At 40.4% G+C, this 20973-nt stretch overlaps 1 protein-coding gene across 1 annotated transcript in view; it reads left to right on the top strand.

The window, feature by feature from the left end:
- ptprt (protein tyrosine phosphatase receptor type T) overlaps positions 1-20973 on the top strand; it is a 489779-nt gene that overhangs the window by 442427 nt on the left and 26379 nt on the right. The window contains exons 29-30 of the mRNA XM_061874425.1: positions 14543-14697; positions 18421-18556. Coding sequence (XP_061730409.1) covers positions 14543-14697; positions 18421-18556 — 291 coding nt within the window. The remainder of the gene's footprint in view (positions 1-14542; positions 14698-18420; positions 18557-20973) is intronic.

Genomic DNA, 20973 nt, shown 5'->3' with positions numbered 1-20973 from the left:
TTGCAGTCTACACGTATCGCTTATGTATGACTGCCATCCACTGGTCACACTTATCATCACACCCTGTACCAAAAAAAATAGTTCCAAGGTGGATAAGCTCAACCAAACGTTTTCCATACATTAGGCACAACGGGTTATAAGACGCATTGTCGAGTAAAAAAAAAATGGATTTTGAGTCTGCCTTCTTGTGTGGAAAATACGGTAGTCTGTTTCCAGCGATGTTACTTCTGGTGTCAGTCATCCTCATGCTTATCCTCCCTAAGAAGCCGCCATGACTACTGCTGGCTGCCGAAATGCGAAGGCGGTGTTCGTTGCAGACTAAGTCAAAATCAACAGTGTGTTTTTCAGGGAAAGTGTTAGAAGAACTCCAGCTCGTTACTTTGCTCACTTTCCCTCCCACACTTGCCGTGTCACGTCGCTCTCCTGTCCTCCTCGCGGCTTGCCTCCATCCTGTGTTCGCTTCTCCTCCTTAGGCACGCCAAAGCAGCTTACGGAGACATGTCTCAAAGTCCACACTGTCAGCTCGTTTAGCACGCCATTAATCCCTATCACCTCTCTCTGTGTGTGTGTGTGTGTGTGTGTGTGTGTGTGTGTGTGTGTGTGTGTGTGTGTGTGTGTGTGTGTGTGTGTGTGTGTGTGTGCGTGCGTGCGTGTGTGTGCACGTGCGCATGCCAGTAATATTTGAAAGGAAAAGCGGATTTGAAAATTCAGTGAATTTTCTTCTTTGTGTGTGTGTGTGGGTGTGTGTACGTGTGCGTGTGTGTGTGCATGTGCGTGTGTAATGTGTGTGTGTGCATGTGCGTGCATGTGTGTGAAATAAAAAACTGAGTTGCACAACAAAAATAAGCTAATGTGCGGGTTCGTCACCCCGTTAAGTAGTTTTAATTGCACGGAACGTGGCGAACATGATCTTAATGAAAAGGTTTATTAAAAGCAAATCCTCTGAGATTAAGGGAGCAGGAGAATGTGGCAGAGTGAGACGCTAAGAGGGAGAACATCTTTGCAAATGAGCCGTCAGCTTGTGAGAAGGTCAAAAGACATGCTTGATTTTACTGCCTGTGTGTGTGTGTGTGTGTGTGTGTGTGTGTGTGTGTGTGTGTGTGTGTGTGTGTGTGTGTGTGTGTGTGTGTGTGTGTGTGTGTGTGTGTGTGTGTGAGTGTGTGTGTGAGTATGTGTGTTTGTGTGTCTGTCTCATATTCAAATGATTCAAAGAGAAGCAGTTTAGAAAAAGGTGCTTTATATAAAAAAAATACATTGCAAAATGAAGCATGTCATTTTTCTATTTTTTTTTTTATAAAGGACATTTTTATTTTGTTCTAATTCCACAATTCTTCTGGGTCTTTCGAAGTGGAGTTTGCATGTTCTCCCCGTGACTGTGTGGGTTCCCTCCGGGTACTCCGGCTTCCTCCCACCTCCAAAGACATGGACCTGGGGATAGATTGATTGGCAACACTAAATTGGCCCTAGTGTGTGAATGTGAGTGTGAATGTTGTCTGTCTATCTGTGTTGGCCCTGCCTTTTGCCTGGGAAAGGCTCCAGGCCCCCCACAAGCGGTAGAAAAATTGATGGATGGATGGCTAAAGTGCATTAGTATTAGTTCCCCATTTCTACTTAAAGGCCTACTGAAACCCACTACTACCCACCACGCAGTCTGATAGTTTATATGTCAATGATGAAATATTAACATTGCAACACATGCCAATACGGTCTTTTTATTTTACTAAATTATAATTTTAAATTTCCCAGGAGTTTCTTCTTGAAAACGTTGCGTAATGATACGCTTGACGTCACGGGCTGTTAGGAAATATGAGCGCTGCGCACAAACACAGCTAAAAGTCGTCTGCTTTAACCGCATAACTACACAGTATTTTGGAGCTCTGTGTTGCTGAATCCTTTGCAATTTCTTCAATTAATATTGGAGAAGTCAAAGTAGAAAGATGGAGTTGGGAAGTTTTAGCCTTTAGCCACACAAACACACGGTGATTCCTTGTTTAAAATTCACGGAGGTGAAACTTTACTATGGATCACAGCGAACATGGATCCGGACCGAATTTCAACCAGCAGGTTTGGGTTTTAAAATTGTTCTAAAAAATCGCTTCTTACTGGAGATCAGCTGAGCTTGTGCCGCCCATAAAGCTGCCGTCAACTTCCCTGAGACACTGCGCGTCAAGACACCCGTGTACACACACCTCCGACTATCAGGCACTATTAAACTCACTAAAACACTAGCAACACAATAGAAAGATAAGGGATTTCCCAGAATTATCCTACTAAATGTGTCTAAAAACATCTGAATCCGTCCCAATGCAATCACGTTTTTTTTTGTGTTTTTTTTTTTTCTAGTCCGTCGCTTTCAATATCCTCAAACACAAATATTTCATCCTCGCTCAAATTAATGGGTAAATTGTCGTTTTCTCGGTCCGAATAGCTGTGAAGATGTGAGGACCCGTTAACATGTGACGTCATCGTCTGCGACTTCCGGTAGAGGCAGGGCTTTTCTGTTAGCGACCAAAAGTTGCGAACTTTATCGTGGATGTTCTCTACTAAATCCTTTCAGCAAAAATATGGCAATATCGCGAAATGATCAAGTATGACACATAGAATGGGCCTGCTATCCCCGTTTGAATAAGAACATCTCATTTCAGTAGGCCTTTAACAACGGTGACACACTGTTTCCGTCTTATATATAGTCGTATAACTTGAAAGTATGAATGTGAGGATAAAGAGTATAGTGATAAACAATGGTAAAACTTTCCACAATTACTCTTACCATGTTAAATTAAAATGTATGTAAAACCGGGATTGATAATACTTTGATAAACTCATGTTGCTTAAATGCTATTATGAAAACAAGAGGCATTATTGTGAGCGGTATAGCTCGGTTGGTAGAGTGGCCATGCCAGCAACTTGAGGGTTGCAGGATCGATCCCCGCTTCCGCCATCATCGTCACTGCCCTTGTGTCCTTGGGCAAGACACTTTACCCACCTGCTCCCAATGCCAACCACACTGGTTTAAATGTAACTTAAATATTGGGTTTCACTATGTAAAGCGCTTTGAGTCACTAGAGAAAAAGCGCTATATAAATATCATTCACTTCACTTCACTTCACAATTGTCTTTCTCCAACAACAAAAAACGACATTGCCCAATCTAAACTTGTATAACCACATCAATGTATGAGCAACTAAAATATTCAATAATGCACATTAAACCTACAGGCTATGCTGTCTTAGACAGAGCCATCAATCAATACTCAAAGCAATATGACAACAGGAAGAAAATTTGTGAGACACAAACCAGATGTGACACACACAATACGTTTTTGCTATCATTAAATAAAAAAATCTCAAATTAAAATGGAAGAAGGTCGACATATTTAAACACTCAAAAATAATATGGCTTTAAAGTAGCCAGAACACTAATATTATGGAACGTGTTTCTTCTTCCAAGAAAGTATATTGTATGGCTATTTATTTATTGTATTTAATTATATTAAATGGAACATGGTTAGAAGTGTGAAAGAGTTTAACAATGCTGTGATAACAATGATAACCATAAAAATGTTGGTGAGAATAAACGCGATATGAAATGTTCATATAGTTGCATCCCAGGTTGAAAGTGTCTGACCAGAAAATTCCTTTGGTAGAAATTATAGTCACACGGGGAAAAAAAGAAAATCTGTAGGTTGTAAAATTTACAGTGGTTTGTAAATCGAAAGAGAGTACTACTTGTTTTTGCAGGAAAATTCTGCTATACGGCCAGTCTTATACTGTAAAATGTACTGACTTTTTATTACTTGATTATCAATCAAACCAATCAATCAAAGTTTATTTATAAAGCCCTTAATCACAAGTGTCTCAAAGTGCTGCACAAGCCACAACGACATCCTCGGCTCAGATCCCACATCAGGGCAAGAAAAAACTCAACCCAATGGGATTCAATGAGAAACCTTGGAAGGGACCGCAGATGTGGAGGATCGCTCATCTCCCGGGCGACCGGTGCAATAGACATCGATTGGATCTAGTTAATAGTGTGAGAGTCCAGTCCTTAGTGGGGCCAGCAGGGGATCATCTTGAGTGGAGACAAGTCAGCAGCGCAGAGACGTCACCAACTGATGCACAGAGGAGTGGTCTACCCGGGTCCCGACTTTGAACAGCTAGCGCGCCATCTGTGGTCATATAATAACCTCTCCACACAGGAAAGTGGGGGCAGAGCGGACAAGAGACGGCAGATCAACTGGTCTAAAAGGGGGGTCTATTTAAAGGCTAGCGTATACAAATGAGTTTTAAGATGGGACTTTAATGCTTCTACTGAAAGTAAAAGTCGGAAAGTACCTGTATTGTACTTAAGTGTACTTAAGTCTCAAAAGTAAAAGTATTTAAACAAAATGTGGAACATCACTTGGGATGCACTGATCCACCTTTGCCATTAGTATAGCATACGTAAGTACAAAGTAAGAAAAGGAAATGATGATTACAAACATTGTTTGATGAAATTTGGACAATGTGGGACTGTGTGACATCATATTTCATATTTGCATTGACAAGGGTGGCCAGCTGAGTCAAATATTTTCATGATGTAAAATTGATTTTGATCTGAAAATCTTAAAAGCCTGCTCAGTGGCCTTGTGGTTAGAGTGTCCGCACTGAGATCGGGAGGTCCTGAGTTCAAACCCCGGCTGAGTCATACCAAAGACTATAAAAATGGGACCCATTACCTCCTTGCTTGGCACTCAGCATCAAGGGTTGGAGTTGGGGGATAAATCACAAAAATTATTCCCCAGCGCGACCACTACTGCTGCTCACTGCTCCCCTCACCTCCCAGGGGGTGTAACAAGACGATGGGTTGAATGCAGAGGGTAATTTCACCACACCTATTGTGTGTGTGGCTATCAGTGGTACTTTTACCAATTTTAAAGTTAGTTAAAAAGTTAAACGGCACAATTGTCAGCCTTCTGCATAGCTCAGACCTACTTCCTGTTCCTGTCTACGGCGCAATGTCCTCTGAGTAATGTACTTTATAAACATTTAGCTCGTTTGGTAGAGCGGCCGTGCCAGCAACTTGAGGGTTCCAGGTTCCATCCTCGCTTCCTCTATCTGATTCACTGCCGTTGTGTCCTTGGGCAAGACACTTCACTCACCTGCTCCCAGTGCCATCCACACTGGTTTAAATGTAACTTATATAATGGGTTTCACTATGTAAAGCGCTTTGAGTCACTAGAGAAAAGCGCTATATAAATATAATTTACTTAACTTCCCAGGTGTGCTTCACATGCATTAATATATTTATTTGATCTGTATTTATCCAGGATAAGACAATTAGGAACATATTTTCATTTGCAATGCTGACCTAGCAAAGAGGCAGCATTCGCATGTTAGAGATGTTGATGCGTAATATCGCTAAAATTCGCTCCATTTTGTCCACTAAAGACGCCGAGATCATTATCCATGCGTTTGTTACGTCTCGTTTCGATTACTGTAACGTATTATTTTCGGGTCTCCCCATGTCTAGCATTAAAAGATTACAGTTGGTACAAAATGCGGCTGCTAGACTTTTGACAAGAACAAGAAAGTTTGATCATATTACGCCTGTACTGGCTCACCTGCACTGGCTTCCTGTGCACTTAAGATGTGACTTTAAGGTTTTACTACTTACGTATAAAATACTACACGGTCTAGCTCCAGCCTATCTTGCCGATTGTATTGTACCGTATGTACCGGCAAGAAATCTGCGTTCAAAAGACTCCGGCTTATTAGTGATTCCTAGAGCTCAAAAAAAGTCTGCGGGCTATAGAGCGTTTTCCGTTCGGGCTCCAGTACTCTGGAATGCCCTCCCGGTAACAGTTCGAGATGCTACCTCAGTAGAAGCATTTAAGTCTCACCTTAAAACTCATCTGTATACTCTAGCCTTTAAATAGACCTCCTTTTTAGACCAGTTGATCTGCCGCTTCTTTTCTTTCTCCTATGTCCCCCCCTCCCTTGTGGAGGGGGTCCGGTCCGATGACCATGGATGAAGTACTGGCTGTCCAGAGTCGAGACCCAGGATGGACCGCTCGTCGGGACCCAGGATGGACCGCTCGCCTGTATCGGTTGGGGACATCTCTACGCTGCTGATCCGCTTGAGATGGTTTCCTGTGGACGGGACTCTCGCTGCTGTCTTGGAGCCACTATGGATTGAACTTTCACAGTATCATGTTAGACCCGCTTGACATCCATTGCTTTCGGTCCCCTAGAGGGGGGGGGGTTGCCCACATCTGAGGTCCTCTCCAAGGTTTCTCATAGTCAGCATTGTCACTGGCGTCCCACTGGATGTGAATTATCCCTGCCCACTGGGTGTGAGTTTTCCTTGCCCTTTTGTGGGTTCTTCCGAGGATGTTGTAGTCGTGATGATTTGTGCAGTCCTTTGAGACATTTGTGATTTGGGGCTATATAAATAAACATTGATTGATTGATTTACCAATTAAAATTAGCGCTATAGATCGCTCAGAATATCTCAAGAATGCTTTTAACGTGCAGGGGTTATTGTGTAGAAATATATATGAATGTTTGAGATGGACAAACACTTTAAGTGTAAAACGTAAACAGAGAATGTCTAAGGTGTGGACGACAGAGCAGACAAAAGACAATTAGGAAACCTTTGGTGGTGTTTCTTTCTGTAACTATAGAGACAGATTATTCTGATTAGTTATATTTGTTATCATAATGCTCTTGGTTATCACCTTATCCATCCAGTTCAGCCTAGGACGGGGTTAGGAGTGGCTGCCATTCGTGCAAATGACCTCGTTCTTACCTGAAGTGAGAGGACAATAATCTCTTCTTTTAGGACCTGCTCAGTCTGCAAGTAGAATCAATCCTAGTGAATTATTTAGGAGGAGGTGAGCGCCGGTGTAGATCCACTGGGATCCACGGAAAAGATCACTTCCTCTTGGAGCTGCTGTCTAAAAGAGGGAGAATATATCAGGGAGATGTAGCAGTTCCATTGTATTGAAATAATAAATACAATAAATTCCAAAAATCACTGTAATGCAGGTTCCAGGAATGTAATCATGTTTTTCGGATAAACATTAGAATGTCTCCTCATTGGTTAGCAGTAGTGTTGTCCCGATACTATTTTGGTACCAAAATTATTTGGATATTTTTCGGTACTTTTGCATATTTTTCTAAATAAAGGGGACCACAAAAAATTGCATTATTGGCTTTATTTTAGCAAAAGATCTTCGGGTACATTAAACATGTTTCTTATTGCAAGTTTTTCCTTAAATAAAATAGTGGACATACAAGACAACTTGTCTTTTAGTAGTAAGTAAGGAAAAAAAGACTTCCAATTAGTCTGCTGACATATGCAGTAACATGTTGTGTCATTTATCATTCTATTATTTTGTCAACATTACTAAGGACCAGTGGTAGAAAATTAATTATTCATGTACTTGTTCATTTACTGTTAATATCTGCTTACATTTTCTTTTAACATGTTCTATCTACACTTATGTTAAAATGTAATAATCACTTATTCTTCTTGTTTGGATTACTTTTGTATGATACCACAAATTTGGGTATCAGTCCGATACCAAGTCATTACAGGATCATACATTGATCATTTTCAAAGTCTTCATGTGTTCTGGGACATATTTCCTGAGTTTAGAAATCGTAATATGCATTCTAAAAAACGAAAGAAGATTATGTGATGCCAAAAGATAGATGTAATCATAGTATTATTGACTAGATACGCTACTGTACTTGGTATCATTACAGTGGATGTCAGGTGTAGATCTGCCATTGGCCATTGTTTACATTTTGATGCCGGTGAGCTACGGTGTGTAGTGAAACATGTTTAGCTATTCCTCGTCCTACAGGGATGATACTTGTAAGAAACTTACTTTATTTGTCGCCATGGAGGCGAGGATTAGTGATTTAGAAGTTGCTACAACACTGCAGACTGTGGCTGATTTTTATCTGCTAGCTAGCCATGTCTTAAAGCACCTTTTCCTGAGGGTGTTTCAGTATTATAACTTCACCTTTATTGTTAGTTTTTAAGCCAAAATGCGTCCGTTCCTTCTTTTCTGTCTACATACTGTGTCTGCTTGGAAGTACTCTGTGATTGTGCGCTGCCGAACATGCTCGTCTGCTCGTAAACCAGAACTGAGATGTGATGACAATGGAACCGCGGGGTGCTGGTGGACCGGTACTTTTCAGAGGTGATGTAGTACCGAATATGATTCATTAGTATTGCGGTACTATACCAATACAAGTATACTGTACAACCCTAGTTAGCAGCATTTTCAACCTTGTCATAGTGTGAAGCTGACATCATCACCTGACCTCAGGAAGTTAAAATCCATCAAACATTAACATATTTTTACACTATGGAACCTTCAAAGTTCTGTCCCTGAGTCTGCCCTCAAATTCCAAAACAAATTATATTCATGTCCTGTTTGAGGTGCCCTGCTGGAAGTGAGTCAGTCATCCTTTCAAGTTGAAACTTCCCAAAGGAGGTCTATCAGGAGATCCAAGAGATTTCTTTTCCGCGTGCTAAATGAGACAAATGGACCGCACTGAGTCGTCATGTCCTTCATTAAAGGCGGCCATCTTGCCATCCAAGGGAACTATTTCAATTTCATTATAAGTCAGCGTGGCTCCCAGAGTCCTGCTGAACACTGATGGTCCTCCAGACTTTCCCAGAAGGGCCATAATGGGCTGTGACTGATGGCATCTGCAGGACGGAAGCTCTTTCTATTCATGAGAAGGAATTATTTAAAAAAATAATTTGAACAGGTTGAGAAAGAAATCAAATAATGAGGTCTAAGGGACAAGCGGTAGAAATGGATGGATGGGTGGAGGTCCACTCCAAAAATGAGTCGTTCACAAGATAAGTGTGTTTATATTTAAATTAAGAATGTCAAAGTTAAGGATGTGATTAAATTATATCTGTCAGTCGACCATATGGAAGGGCTGAAAAACTACAACAAAGATGGCGGGGAGAAGACACTGTCGAAGTGGAGGCATGTAAAAAAGACAGCCAACAAAATGTGCATCCTGAAAAGTTAGTCAGAAAACAGCTTGAAGATGATCTGTAAAACATCATCTATGTAAAATGTTGACCAAAGAACCACCATAGCATGCTATGTAGACCACAGGGAAGGGTTTTAAATGTAGGAAAAAAAAATCTAATCATCTCTTTAATGGTCAGTTATCATATGTCAAATGCAAAGAAGAGTGAGAAGACTCAGTGACATATTCCACTTCAAAATGAACCCCCAAAGGACTTTAGATGAAACTGTTACAGTTATTGCAAGCAAAACTTGAAGCGTGACCCCAGGATGCAGAGAGAACAGGCGTAGCGCAGGTAAACATGTATTTAAAAGGGAGCAGAGGAGAACTTATGCAGCTAGGAAGTGCACAATCTGCATATACTTGTTGAGGTAGCAACAAACAATCAATCAATCAATAAATGTTTACTTATATAGCCCTAAATCACTAGTGTCTCAAAGGGCTGCACAAACCACTACCACATCCTCGGTAGGCCCACATAAGGGCAAGGAAAACTCACACCCAGTGGGACGTCGGTGACAATGATGACTATGAGAACCTTGGAGAGGAGGAAAGCAATGGATGTCGAGCGGGTCTAACATGATACTGTGAAAGTTCAATCCATATTGGATCCAACACAGTCGCGAGAGTCCAGTCGAAAGCGGATCCAACACAGCAGCGAGAGTCCCGCTCACAGCGGAGCCAGCAGGAAACCATCCCAAGCGGAGGCGGATCAGCTGCGCAGAGATGTCCCCAGCCGATACACAGGCAAGCAAGTACATGGCCACCGGATCGTACCGGACCCCCTCCACAAGGGAGAGTGGGACATAGGAGAAAAAGAAAAGAAACGGCAGATCAACTGGTCTAAAAAGGGAGTCTATTTAAAGGCTAGAGTATACAAATGAGTTTTAAGGTGAGACCTAAGTGCTTCTACTGAGGTGGCATCTCGAACTGTTACCGGGAGGGCATTCCAGAGTACTGGAGCCCGAAATGAAAATACTCTAAAGCCTGCAGACTTTTTTTGGGCTTTGGGAATCACTAATAAGCCGGAGTCCTTTGAACGCAGATTTCTTGCCGGGACATATGGTACAATACAATAAAATCGGCAAGATAGGCTGGAGCTAGACCGTGTAGTATTTTATACGTAAATAGTAAAATCTTAAAGTCACATCTTAAGTGCACAGGAAGCCAGTGCAGGTGAGCCAGTACAGGCGTAATGTGATCAAACTTTCTTGTTCTTGTCAAAAGTCTAGCAGCCGCATTTTGTACCAACTGTAATCTTTTAATGCTAGACATGGGGAGACCCGAAAATAATACGTTACAGTAGTCGAGACGAGACGTAACAAACGCATGGATAATGATCTCAGCGCCTTTAGTGGACAGAATGGAGCGAATTTTAGCGATAATACGGAGATGAAAGAAGGCCGTTTTAGTAACGCTTTTAATGTGTGACTCAAAGGAGAGAGTTGGGTCGAAGATAATACCCAGATTCTTTACTGTGTCGCCTTGTTTAATTGTTTGGTTGTCAAATGTTAGAGTTGTATTATTAAATAGACGTCGGTGTCTAGCAGGACCGATAATCAGCATTTCTGTTTTTTTGTCGTTGAGTTGCAAAAAGTTAGCGGACATCCATTGTTTAATTTCATTAAGACACGCCTCCAGTTGACTACAATCCGGCATGTTGGTCAGCTTTAGGGGCATGTAGAGTTGGGTGTCATCAGCATAACAGTGAAAGCTAACACCGTATTTGCGTATGATGTCACCTAGCGGCAGCAGGTAGATCCTGAAGAGTACAGGGCCAAGGACCGAACCCTGGGGAACTCCACACGTTACCTTAACGTAGTCCGAGGTAACATTGTTATGGGAGACGCACTGCATCCTATCAGTAAGATAAGAGTTAAACCAAGACAGGGCTAATTCTGACATACCAATTCGTGTTTTGATACGTTCTAATAAAATATGATGATCGACGGTATCGAAAGCAGCGCTAAGATCGAGGAGCAGCAACATAGATGACGCATCAGAATCCATCGTTAGCAATAGATCATTAGTCATTTTTGCGAGGGCTGTCTCCGTAGAGTGATTTGCCTTGAAACCGGATTGAAAGGTTTCACATAGATTGTTAGACGCTAAGTGTTCATTTAACTGCTCCGCAACAATTTTTTCGAGGATTTTTTAAATAAAGGGTAGTTTAACATGAGGTCAGGATCGAGGTTAGGTCTTTTAAGAAGAGGATGAATAACCGCTTTTTTGAATGCTGGGGGAACAGTGCCCGAGGAAAGTGATAAGTTTATAATATTTAGCACTGATGGACCTAATAATACAAAGAGCTCCTTGATAAGTTTCCCAGGAAGAGGGTCAAGTAAACATGTTGTTTGTTTTATTCCATTTACACGTTGTAACAATTCCTCTAATGTTATTTCCTCAAAATGAGAGAAACTATTTTGGAGGGCTGTACCCGCCGTATATACAATCGTATCTGTGTTAATAGAACCCAGTTGTAGCTGGGACGCATTGTCTTTAATCTCCTTTCTAATGACTTCAATTTTCTTATTAAAGAATTGCATAAAGTCATCAGTTGAGTGGGTGGAGCTACTGGAAGGGGTCCCTTGTTGGGTTAGCGATGCAACCGTACTAAACAAAAATTTACCCAGATATAGGAAGCAACCTGATTGGGAACCAGACACAGGGGTGTTCCGACTGTTAATCAGGAAGAGGCGAGGGAGGCATTGCTTGGGCCGGAGGTTATGCGGCAGGAAATGAACGCACAGAGAAAGTCGAGATAAGTTAAAAAGTACCAATGATTGTCACACATACTAGATCTAGCGAAATAATTTTCGGCATTTGACCCATCTCCCTTGATCACCCCCTGGGAGGTGAGGGGAGCAGTGGGCAGCAGCGGTGGCCGCACCCGGGAATAATTTTTGGTGATTTAATCCCCAATTCCAACCCCTTGATGCTGAGTGCCAAGCAGGGAGGTAATGGGTCCCATTTTTATAGTCTTTAGTATGACTCGGCCGGGGTTTGAACTCACAACCTACTGATCTCAGGGCGGACACTCTAACCACTAAGCCAGTGAATAGGTAAAAAAGACCACGAGTCCAAAACTGCCATGGAGGGCCATGACAGTTACCACGTTGTTTTAAACAAAATGCGTTGCGTGCTTTCAAGTTTTACATATTTCTTTTGAAATCAATGGACAGTTATTTTAAACGTGCACATTTCCCACAATTCAAAGATTCCGCCATCAACACATTTCACTCATCCTCGAAAGTAAAAGCTAACAATTTTCAAAAATGCCTTGCAAGATTTGCATCATTAAAACATTCCACTTATTCAGGACATTCATGCTATCTATTTGTTACGTCCCAAAAATTTCCAAATGTGGCATTTTTCTATGACACTTATTCTCTATTAAAAACATGTAACAACTTCCACATTTCTCTACCTGTTCAAACTATTCCGAAGTCAGAGTGCTTCTTGCTAATGTTAGTCATTTGTTAGCGTGCTAATTATAGCAAGCTAGCTTTTTCACTCATTTTGCAGGTATTGTTAGCATTTTAAAATTAGAATTGTATGGTATACTGGTGATGGTATAGTATCGCGGTACTAATGAATCCCAAATGGTACGATACTCTGTTTGAAAAGTACCGGTTCCCGGGCATGACGGTGCATTGTCACGTCATGACATTGCTGGTTTTGTGGGCAGACTAGCATGTTCGGCAGCGCACAATCACTTACAAACAGGCACAGTGTGTAAATAGAAAAGGGAGAACAGACAAGGGTTGGTACTAAACTAATGATAAAGGTGAAGTTATAACACTGAAACGCCCTCAGGAAGAGGTGCTTTAACACATAGCTAGCTAGCTAGCGGCTATTCACAGTCGGCAGTGTTTAAGCTACTTCTAAATAACTAATCCTCGCCTCCATGGCGACGAATAAAGTACGTTTCCTACAAGTATCATCCCTGCAGGACGAGGAATAGCTAAACATGCTTCACTACACACCGTAGGAGGATACGATAGCTAACCGCTAACAGCAAGCGTCAAGGTTGTTCACCTTGAATGTAAACAAACGCCATGGCTGGATCAACACCTGACATCCACTGCAATGATACCAAGTACAATAGCGTATCGATACTATTATGATTACATACATATTCTTCATTGTCACAAAATCAATTTTTCTTTTTTAAAAATGTATATTATGTTCATGAACTCAGGAAATATGTCCCTGGACACATGAGGACTTTGAATATGAGCAATGTATGATCCTGTAACTACTTGGTATCGGATCAATACCTGTACTAAATGTGTGGTATCATCTAAAACTAATGTAGTGTATAAAACAGCAGGAGAATAAGTGATGATTACATTTTAACAGAAAAGTAGATAGAACATGTTAAAAGAGAAAGTAAGCAGATATCAACACTAAATGAACAAGTGGATTAATAATACATTTTTACAGCATGTCCCTCATAATTTTGACGGAATAGAATGGAAAATGACACAATATGTTATTGCATATGTCAGCAGACAAATTAGGAGCCTTTGTTTGTTTACATACTAATAAAAGACAAGTTGTATCGTATGTTCACTATTTTATTTAAGCACTAAATTGTTCTTCAATTGGAATAATAAACTTATGTTTAATGCACCGTAAGATGTTTTGTTAAAATAAAGCCAATAATGCTATTTTTTTGTTGTACCCCTTGTTTGGAAAAGTATCAAAATACATTTTGGTACCTGTACTAAAACATGGGTATCGGGACCACACAAGTTGGTATGCTAGCTCAGTCAAACTAATTTCTCCAATGTAACTTGTCAATTGTGTTTAAAACCAAGATCAGGGGTCTCAAACTCATTTAACCTGGGGGCCATTGGATGCAGAGTCTGGGTGAGGCTTGACCACGAGAAAAGATTTCCTAAAAAAAAATGTTGCATACTCCTCAGCATGGAATATATTTGTAATTAGCCGGTGCACTGAGAATAATGTTATTTCCGCAATATGTGGTGTTCCACTTTTCCTCCCTACAGCAACACAGCGGTCGGCGGATAATAGCCGGAAAAGTACTGGGATAGCGACGGCTCCCGGAGTGTTTTCCGGCGTCATATAGAAATATATGTAGTGTTCATCGTGTGAGACAATGCAAATTCAACAATAAAAATAAAAATAAAAGAATTGAATTGGTCCAGGTTATCAGGGACTGTTATTACTGATGTACAGGTGACGCGGTGTGAAAACCCTCGTCTCCATGGCAACGTCTCTTTCGCTTTAACTCACTTGACGCTTTTCCAGTACTGCAGGGGTAGGCAACCCAGAACGTTGAAAGATCCATTTTGGACCCAAATAATACAATGCTGTCAAGTGCCATTCATATAAAACTTGCTGGCACAATAACATTAAACTTTCATATTAAGGTGGGGGCCGCAAAATAACGTCTCGCGGGCCCTGACCAAGATGAACATTCTTTCAAAAGAGCGAGGGGACCATCTGGTTGTGTTGTTTTTTTCCAGAAGGGTCACCATGAACTCCGAGAACTGCGACAGTTCCACTTCACTAGCTGGCCCGACCACGGCGTGCCCTGTTACGCCACCGGACTGCTGGGCTTCATACGCCAGGTCAAGTTCCTCAACCCGCCTGATGCCGGGCCCATTGTTGCTCACTGCAGGTAAAACTGCCACATTTAATCTTCTAATCTCTCATGTCTATTCATCTGCTCTATTGTCTAATGCCAAACCTCCTCTCACACACATAGACATAAGCTTTGACATGTCAGTTCTTAGCTAAAAAGTGTTGTACTTTATTTACCACGTGTCCTTCAGGATGTAATCAAATGGTTTGTTAATATCTACATAGTAACGACATGCCTGAACTGGATTCGTCAATGCTGTCATCGCTAAACATCTTTTGGAGGACAGTGACTAATCAGTGAGACTATTTGCGTGAAATATGGTGACAAGTGTGTCAGCAAGGGGAGGACTGAGCTTTGACATACAAAAAGATAAATGTCCTAAAAGACACAGTGTTCCCCTTAGTTTACAGCATTAGGGGTCAGAAACACACACGGACAGACGTGTGCTGCATAGACGACTGTAATGCGATTGCTCCTCTACAGTTACATTTGGGCTGCGCATTTCGTGTGTGTGTGTGTGTGATCTTGTATTTCTACCCTTCTTGAGACATCAACAAGGAAAAGTACCTTCCATATGAGGACCGGTGAACAAGTTAGGACATAAATCATGGTCCCAATACGGAAGGAGTTCAAGTACCTAGGAGTCTTGTTCACGAGTGAGGGAAGAGTGGCTCATGAGATCGACAGGCGGATTGGTGCGGCGTCTTCAGTAATGCGGACGTTGTACAGGTCCGTTGTGATGAAGAAGGAGCTGAGCCGGAAGGCTAAGCTCTCAATTTACCAGTCGATCTACGTTCCCACCCTCACCTATGGTAATGAGCTTTGGGTCATGACCGAAAGGATAAGATCACGGGTACAAGCGGCCAAAATGAGTTTCCTCCGCCGTGTGGCGGGGCTCTCCCTTAGAGATAGGGTGAGAAACTCTGCCATCCGGGAGGAACTCAAGGTAAAGCCGCTGCTCCTCCACATCGAGAGGAGCCAGATGAGGTGGTTTGGGCATCTGGTCAGGATGCCACCCGAACGCCTCCCTAGGGAGATGTTTAGGGCACGTCCAACCGGTAGGAGGCCACGGGGAAGACCCAGGACACGTTGGGAAGACTGTCTCCCGGCTGGCCTGGGAACGCCTCGGGATCCCCAAGGAAGAGCTAGACAAAGTGGCTGGGGAGAGGGAAGTCTGGGTTTCTCTCCTTAGGCTGCTGCCCCCGCGACCCGACCTTGGATAAGCGGAAGAAGATGGATGGATGGATACGGAAAACCATTGCAACAGTGGATTTTACGACTTCCGATGCTGACATAAGACAACCCGCGTCCCATATGTGACCATAGAATGAACAAATACATTATGGTAGTAAGATTATAGTGGCCAATAAAAGTTAGTTTCTACAGCTGGGTTGCCTAAGTGCGGCACAAGGGTCATCTGTGGTCCGTGACTCGTTTGTCATCGGCCTTAAGCACATCACAAAAAACAAAAAAATAGAGATCTCATTTGCACCCCTGGTGGTGAAATCTGTCAAAATTAGGTTGGGCCCAAAAAGGAGGGATTTTTCCAAAATGACTGTGTCGGTTTTAAAAGTGCTCCCCCTCTGGCCAACATATGTAATAACAAGTGGGTGTAAGAAAATGAAATGCTTTCGAATTCCGTTTATATTTACATCTAACACAATTTCCCAACTCATATGGAAACAGGGTTTGTATTTGCATAGTATGTACAGATTATTAATGATGTAAATACACAGCTTTATATATCTAGAAAGGGTGGTCCTAAATAGGTAGGCATTTTTCAGAGGTCACAAGAAGGTAACAAATACAAGAATGTGTGTGTGTGTGTGTGTGTGTGTGCGTGTGTGTGTGTGTGTGTGTGTGTGTGTGTGTGTGTGTGTGTGTGTGTTATGACAATGCTTAATTAATGGGTACATCGCTCTGTTTACACAGTCACCTTTAGGGGACCTCTGACGGTATGGGGACAATAAAAACAGGTCCCCTAAAGGAAGACCTTTTTAAATGATAGTCATATCCTTTCTGAAGATGCCTAAGTGATTTTTAAGCTTTGGCCCATAAAACATGTTTACTGCTAAGTTTGAGTGTAAGACATTTGCAGAGCAGCCCTCTCATCGGGCTGTAGCTGGTACTGTATTCACTCTTTTAAATGGTCCTCAAATGTCACATACAAATGTGTGTGAATTATGCAAAATTATTTAAAATTGGTCCTAATGAACCAACTCTTTTTCCCCAGGGTCCCCAGTAAGAATGATCAGCACATTACTTCATCAATCCAGAGATTTAAAGACGTGTATGAGCTAACTGGGCAGTGGCCACTTTGGTTTTATGCCTCCACAACCTGTATAAATGGTGGTCCCCACAAGTGATGATCAAAAACTTGGTCCCCATTCCAAATTATAACCAGCATGTGTGGTTGTGTGTGTGTGCGTGTTGGGGATGGACTGATCATTGTTACACTAGTACAAACACATGCATGTGCAGAGCAAACTATATTGCGATCCCTCCTCCACAGCTGCAGTTTACATGCTTCAATGATACAAAGACTCCAAAAGAATCCACAAAGTCATATTGTATTGAATATTATCGTGACCGCACTAGTAAAAACCTGTTCCTTATGAAAGGTATCTGTATATTACTTATGCGGTGATTTTGTACATTATATACAATTTAATTTTAATCAGCTTCACCTTCTTGAAGGTGCAGGGGGCGCCGTACAATTGTGAAGTAAACACCGCACAGGTGTTAGACACACAAACACAGCACGCGTGTGAATAAACCTGAACGAGGAGACAGCAGGAAAAGTTATGGCAGTCGCTTCCAATTTCCGGGGGCACTTACAGTACCTGTATCACATACAATCACACAAACTAACACACACACAAACACAACACAGTGCTGTGGACTCAACATTAATCACTCAGGTGACAAGTAATTTGCAGAGGTGTTCCCTCCTCCTCCTCTTCCATCCCCTCACCCCTCCTTTCCTGTCTTTCCATCGATGCCTCTTTTTGCCCCTTCCCCACCACAACCACCACCCCTCCTTCCATTTATCTATCAACCTCTCATGTGTCTGTCCATCTATCTTTCAGAGTGGGTCGCCAAAACACTTAAAAATGTGTTATTAAAGAATAAAGTTTGTGTGTGTGTGTGTGTGTGTGTGTGTGTGTGTGTGTGTGTGTGTGTGTGTGTGTGTGTGTGAAAGAGTCACGGTCCACGTGCATCATTGTCAGTTGTTTTGTCTTAATGTGAGGCACTTTGCAGGAATTCAGGTCGTACATGAAAAACTACAGTAGCACATCTCCCTGTTTATTCTACGTTGCAAAGTTGGGGGGTCCAAAGAACATTCCACATTGCTTGAAATAAAACAACGAGGGAAATCATACCTTTATCAGAATCAGAAGAGGTTGTATTGCCATTGTTGGAGAACAGGTTCACAAAGCAGGAATTTTAGTTTGTGAACCCTTTCTCAAACAATGGCAATAAAATCTCTTCTCATTCTGATTTTGATAAAGGTATGATTTCTCTTGTTGTTTTATTTTACACAATGTGGAATGTTCTTTGCATGTTTACATTTCAACATTGGTAGGTGTCATAGAAGTGTAAAAGAAGCGAAGCATTGATAATAGTAGCTATTATTAACTTTGCTACCAAGGGAAGGTGCGTATGGTGAGGTTGGGAACTTAGTCTGTATATTCTTCTTGTGAGTGTACTTGCTCTGTATTAGTTATAATTCACATGTGTTGTTTTTGGTGGCGACAGCGCCGGTGCGGGTCGGACAGGCTGCTTCATCGCCGTGGACATCATGCTGGACATGGCGGAGAACGAAGGCGTGGTGGACATTTTTAACTGCATCCGTGAGCTGAGGTCCCAGCGGGTGAACATGGTGCAGACAGAGGTGAGCGTGTGTGTGTGTGTGTGTGTGTGTGTGTGACTCCCATTGGCAAAAATTAAGTAACCAAAATATTCTAATTAGTAGAGCTGCATGATATTTTTGTTTTTTTAAGCCGATACCAATAACTTTCTGCTTTTCATGACCGATAACGATAACTTATTTATATCTATTAATTTTTAAGTTTCAGTTCAGTTCAGTTTCAGTTTATTTCTAACATGCATACAATACAATATAACTCGTCACATATTTATAGTTGTTTCATTACAGCGGGACGGTCCAAAAGGGAGTAAGAAGAAGCTGAGCTTATAAAATCCTACCCCTTTTCATACCATAGCAATTGTATCCAATTTCCTTGTTCTCTGTAACAGAAGAAATACATGATAACAAATAATATACCATAGTAAGTAAACAAATATTAAATATGTATAGTATCTTTGTCTCAATTTAAACAATTAAAACAACACAAAACAAAAATAAAAAGTGTTCAAGATATTGATTATAATTCTTGTTTTGTGTAGTTTGGATCTAACTATGCACATCTGGGGGTAAGAAAGAGTCAAAGGCACCTGTAGATTTTTCCTAACCATATATATGTATATATATATGTATATATATATATTAGGGCTGCGAATCTTTGGGTGTCCCACGATTCGATTCAATATCGATTCTTGGGGTCGCGATTCAATTATAAATCGATTTTTTGGATTCAACGCGATTCTCGATTCAAAAACGATATTTTTCCGACTCAAAATGATTCTGTATTCATTCAACATATAGGATTTAAGCAGAATCTACCCCAGTCTGCTGACATGCTAGCAGAGTAGTATATTTGTATTTTAAAAAAGCTTTTATAATTGTAAAGGACAATATTTTATCAACTGATTGCAATAATGTAAATTTGTTTTAATTATTAAACAAACCAAAAATATGACTTATTTTATCTTTGTGAAAACATTGGACACAGTGTGTTGTCAAGCTTATGAGATGCGATGCAAGTGTAAGCCACTGTGACACTATTGTTCTTTTTTATTTTTTTTTATAAATGTCTAATTATAATGTCAATGAGGGAGTTTTAATCACTGCTATTCTGAAATTATAACTAATATTGATACAGTTGTTGATAATATTAATTTTTGTTTCACTTCTTTTGGTTTGTTCTTTGCCGTGTTTGTGTCTCCTCAATTACTCTGTTTATGGCAGTTTTGAGTGCTGCTGGGTCAGGTTTGGTTTTGAAATTGGATTCCATTGTTCTGGTATTGATGTGTATTGTTTTGTTGGATTGATTAAAACATTTTTTTTTTTTTAAATGAGAATTGATTCTAAATCGCACAATGTGAGAATTGCGATTCAAATTCGAATCGATTTTTTCCCACAACCCTAATATATATTTATATATATATATATATATATATATATATATATATATATATATATATATATATATATATATATATATTTATATATATAAAAGTTAAAGTACCAATGATTTTCATGTATATATATATATATATATATATATATATATATATATATATATATATATATATATATACATGAAAATCATTGTTACTTTAACTTATATATATATATAATATATATATATATATATATATATATATATATATATATATATATATATATATATATATATGACAATATGACAGGGTTCCTGAATAGGAAGCCAAATATTAATATGTTGGAGTGTGTTTTTTTACTAGTTTTTTTTCCATAGGATTGTGATTAAAATGAAAATCCCTTATTATTACACATTTTCTTGGGACACACAGTACATTTTATACATATTTCAGGATATATTTTGAAATGTTGACAGTCATGCACGGTGTGGGTAAGCTTCCCTCATTTGAGCCATGTTTCATTTTATTTTAAATGCTTAAATGCTTTTAAATCCTTAAATGCGTTTAAATATAAATTGAGAGCATTTGAAGGAGCTTCAGTTATCTATTAGCTATATATTTTTCTAATCAGATTTATTGGTGCGATGGCATAATTACTAATATCAATCTGATAGTTATCATACACCCTTACAAACTACACGTTAAGGCTAAGAGGTGAAATGTATGACTACATTTATCAGTCCCTCCAGAACTTTCAGGATTTTTTTTTTATAATACTGCAGCCTAAAATAACCAAATTTACATCAGCTTTTTCAGAAATTGCCAAAACCTCCTTCCATCAGTAAGAGCTTTGAATGGTTGACCAAATACTTCTTCTCCACCATAATTTACAAATAAATTCTTTAAAATTCCTACAATGTGAATTCCTGGACTTTTTTTTTCACATTCTGTCTCTCACAGTTGAAGTGTACCTATGATGAAAATTACAGATCTCTGTCATCATTTTAAGTGGGAGAACTTGCACAATCGGTGGCTGACTAAATACTTTTTTGCCCCACTGTATGA

Source organism: Nerophis ophidion, linkage group LG16 (genome assembly GCF_033978795.1).
Source record: "Nerophis ophidion isolate RoL-2023_Sa linkage group LG16, RoL_Noph_v1.0, whole genome shotgun sequence".
Taxonomy (NCBI): domain Eukaryota; kingdom Metazoa; phylum Chordata; class Actinopteri; order Syngnathiformes; family Syngnathidae; genus Nerophis; species Nerophis ophidion.
This window is presented reverse-complemented; position numbering and strand designations above follow the sequence as displayed.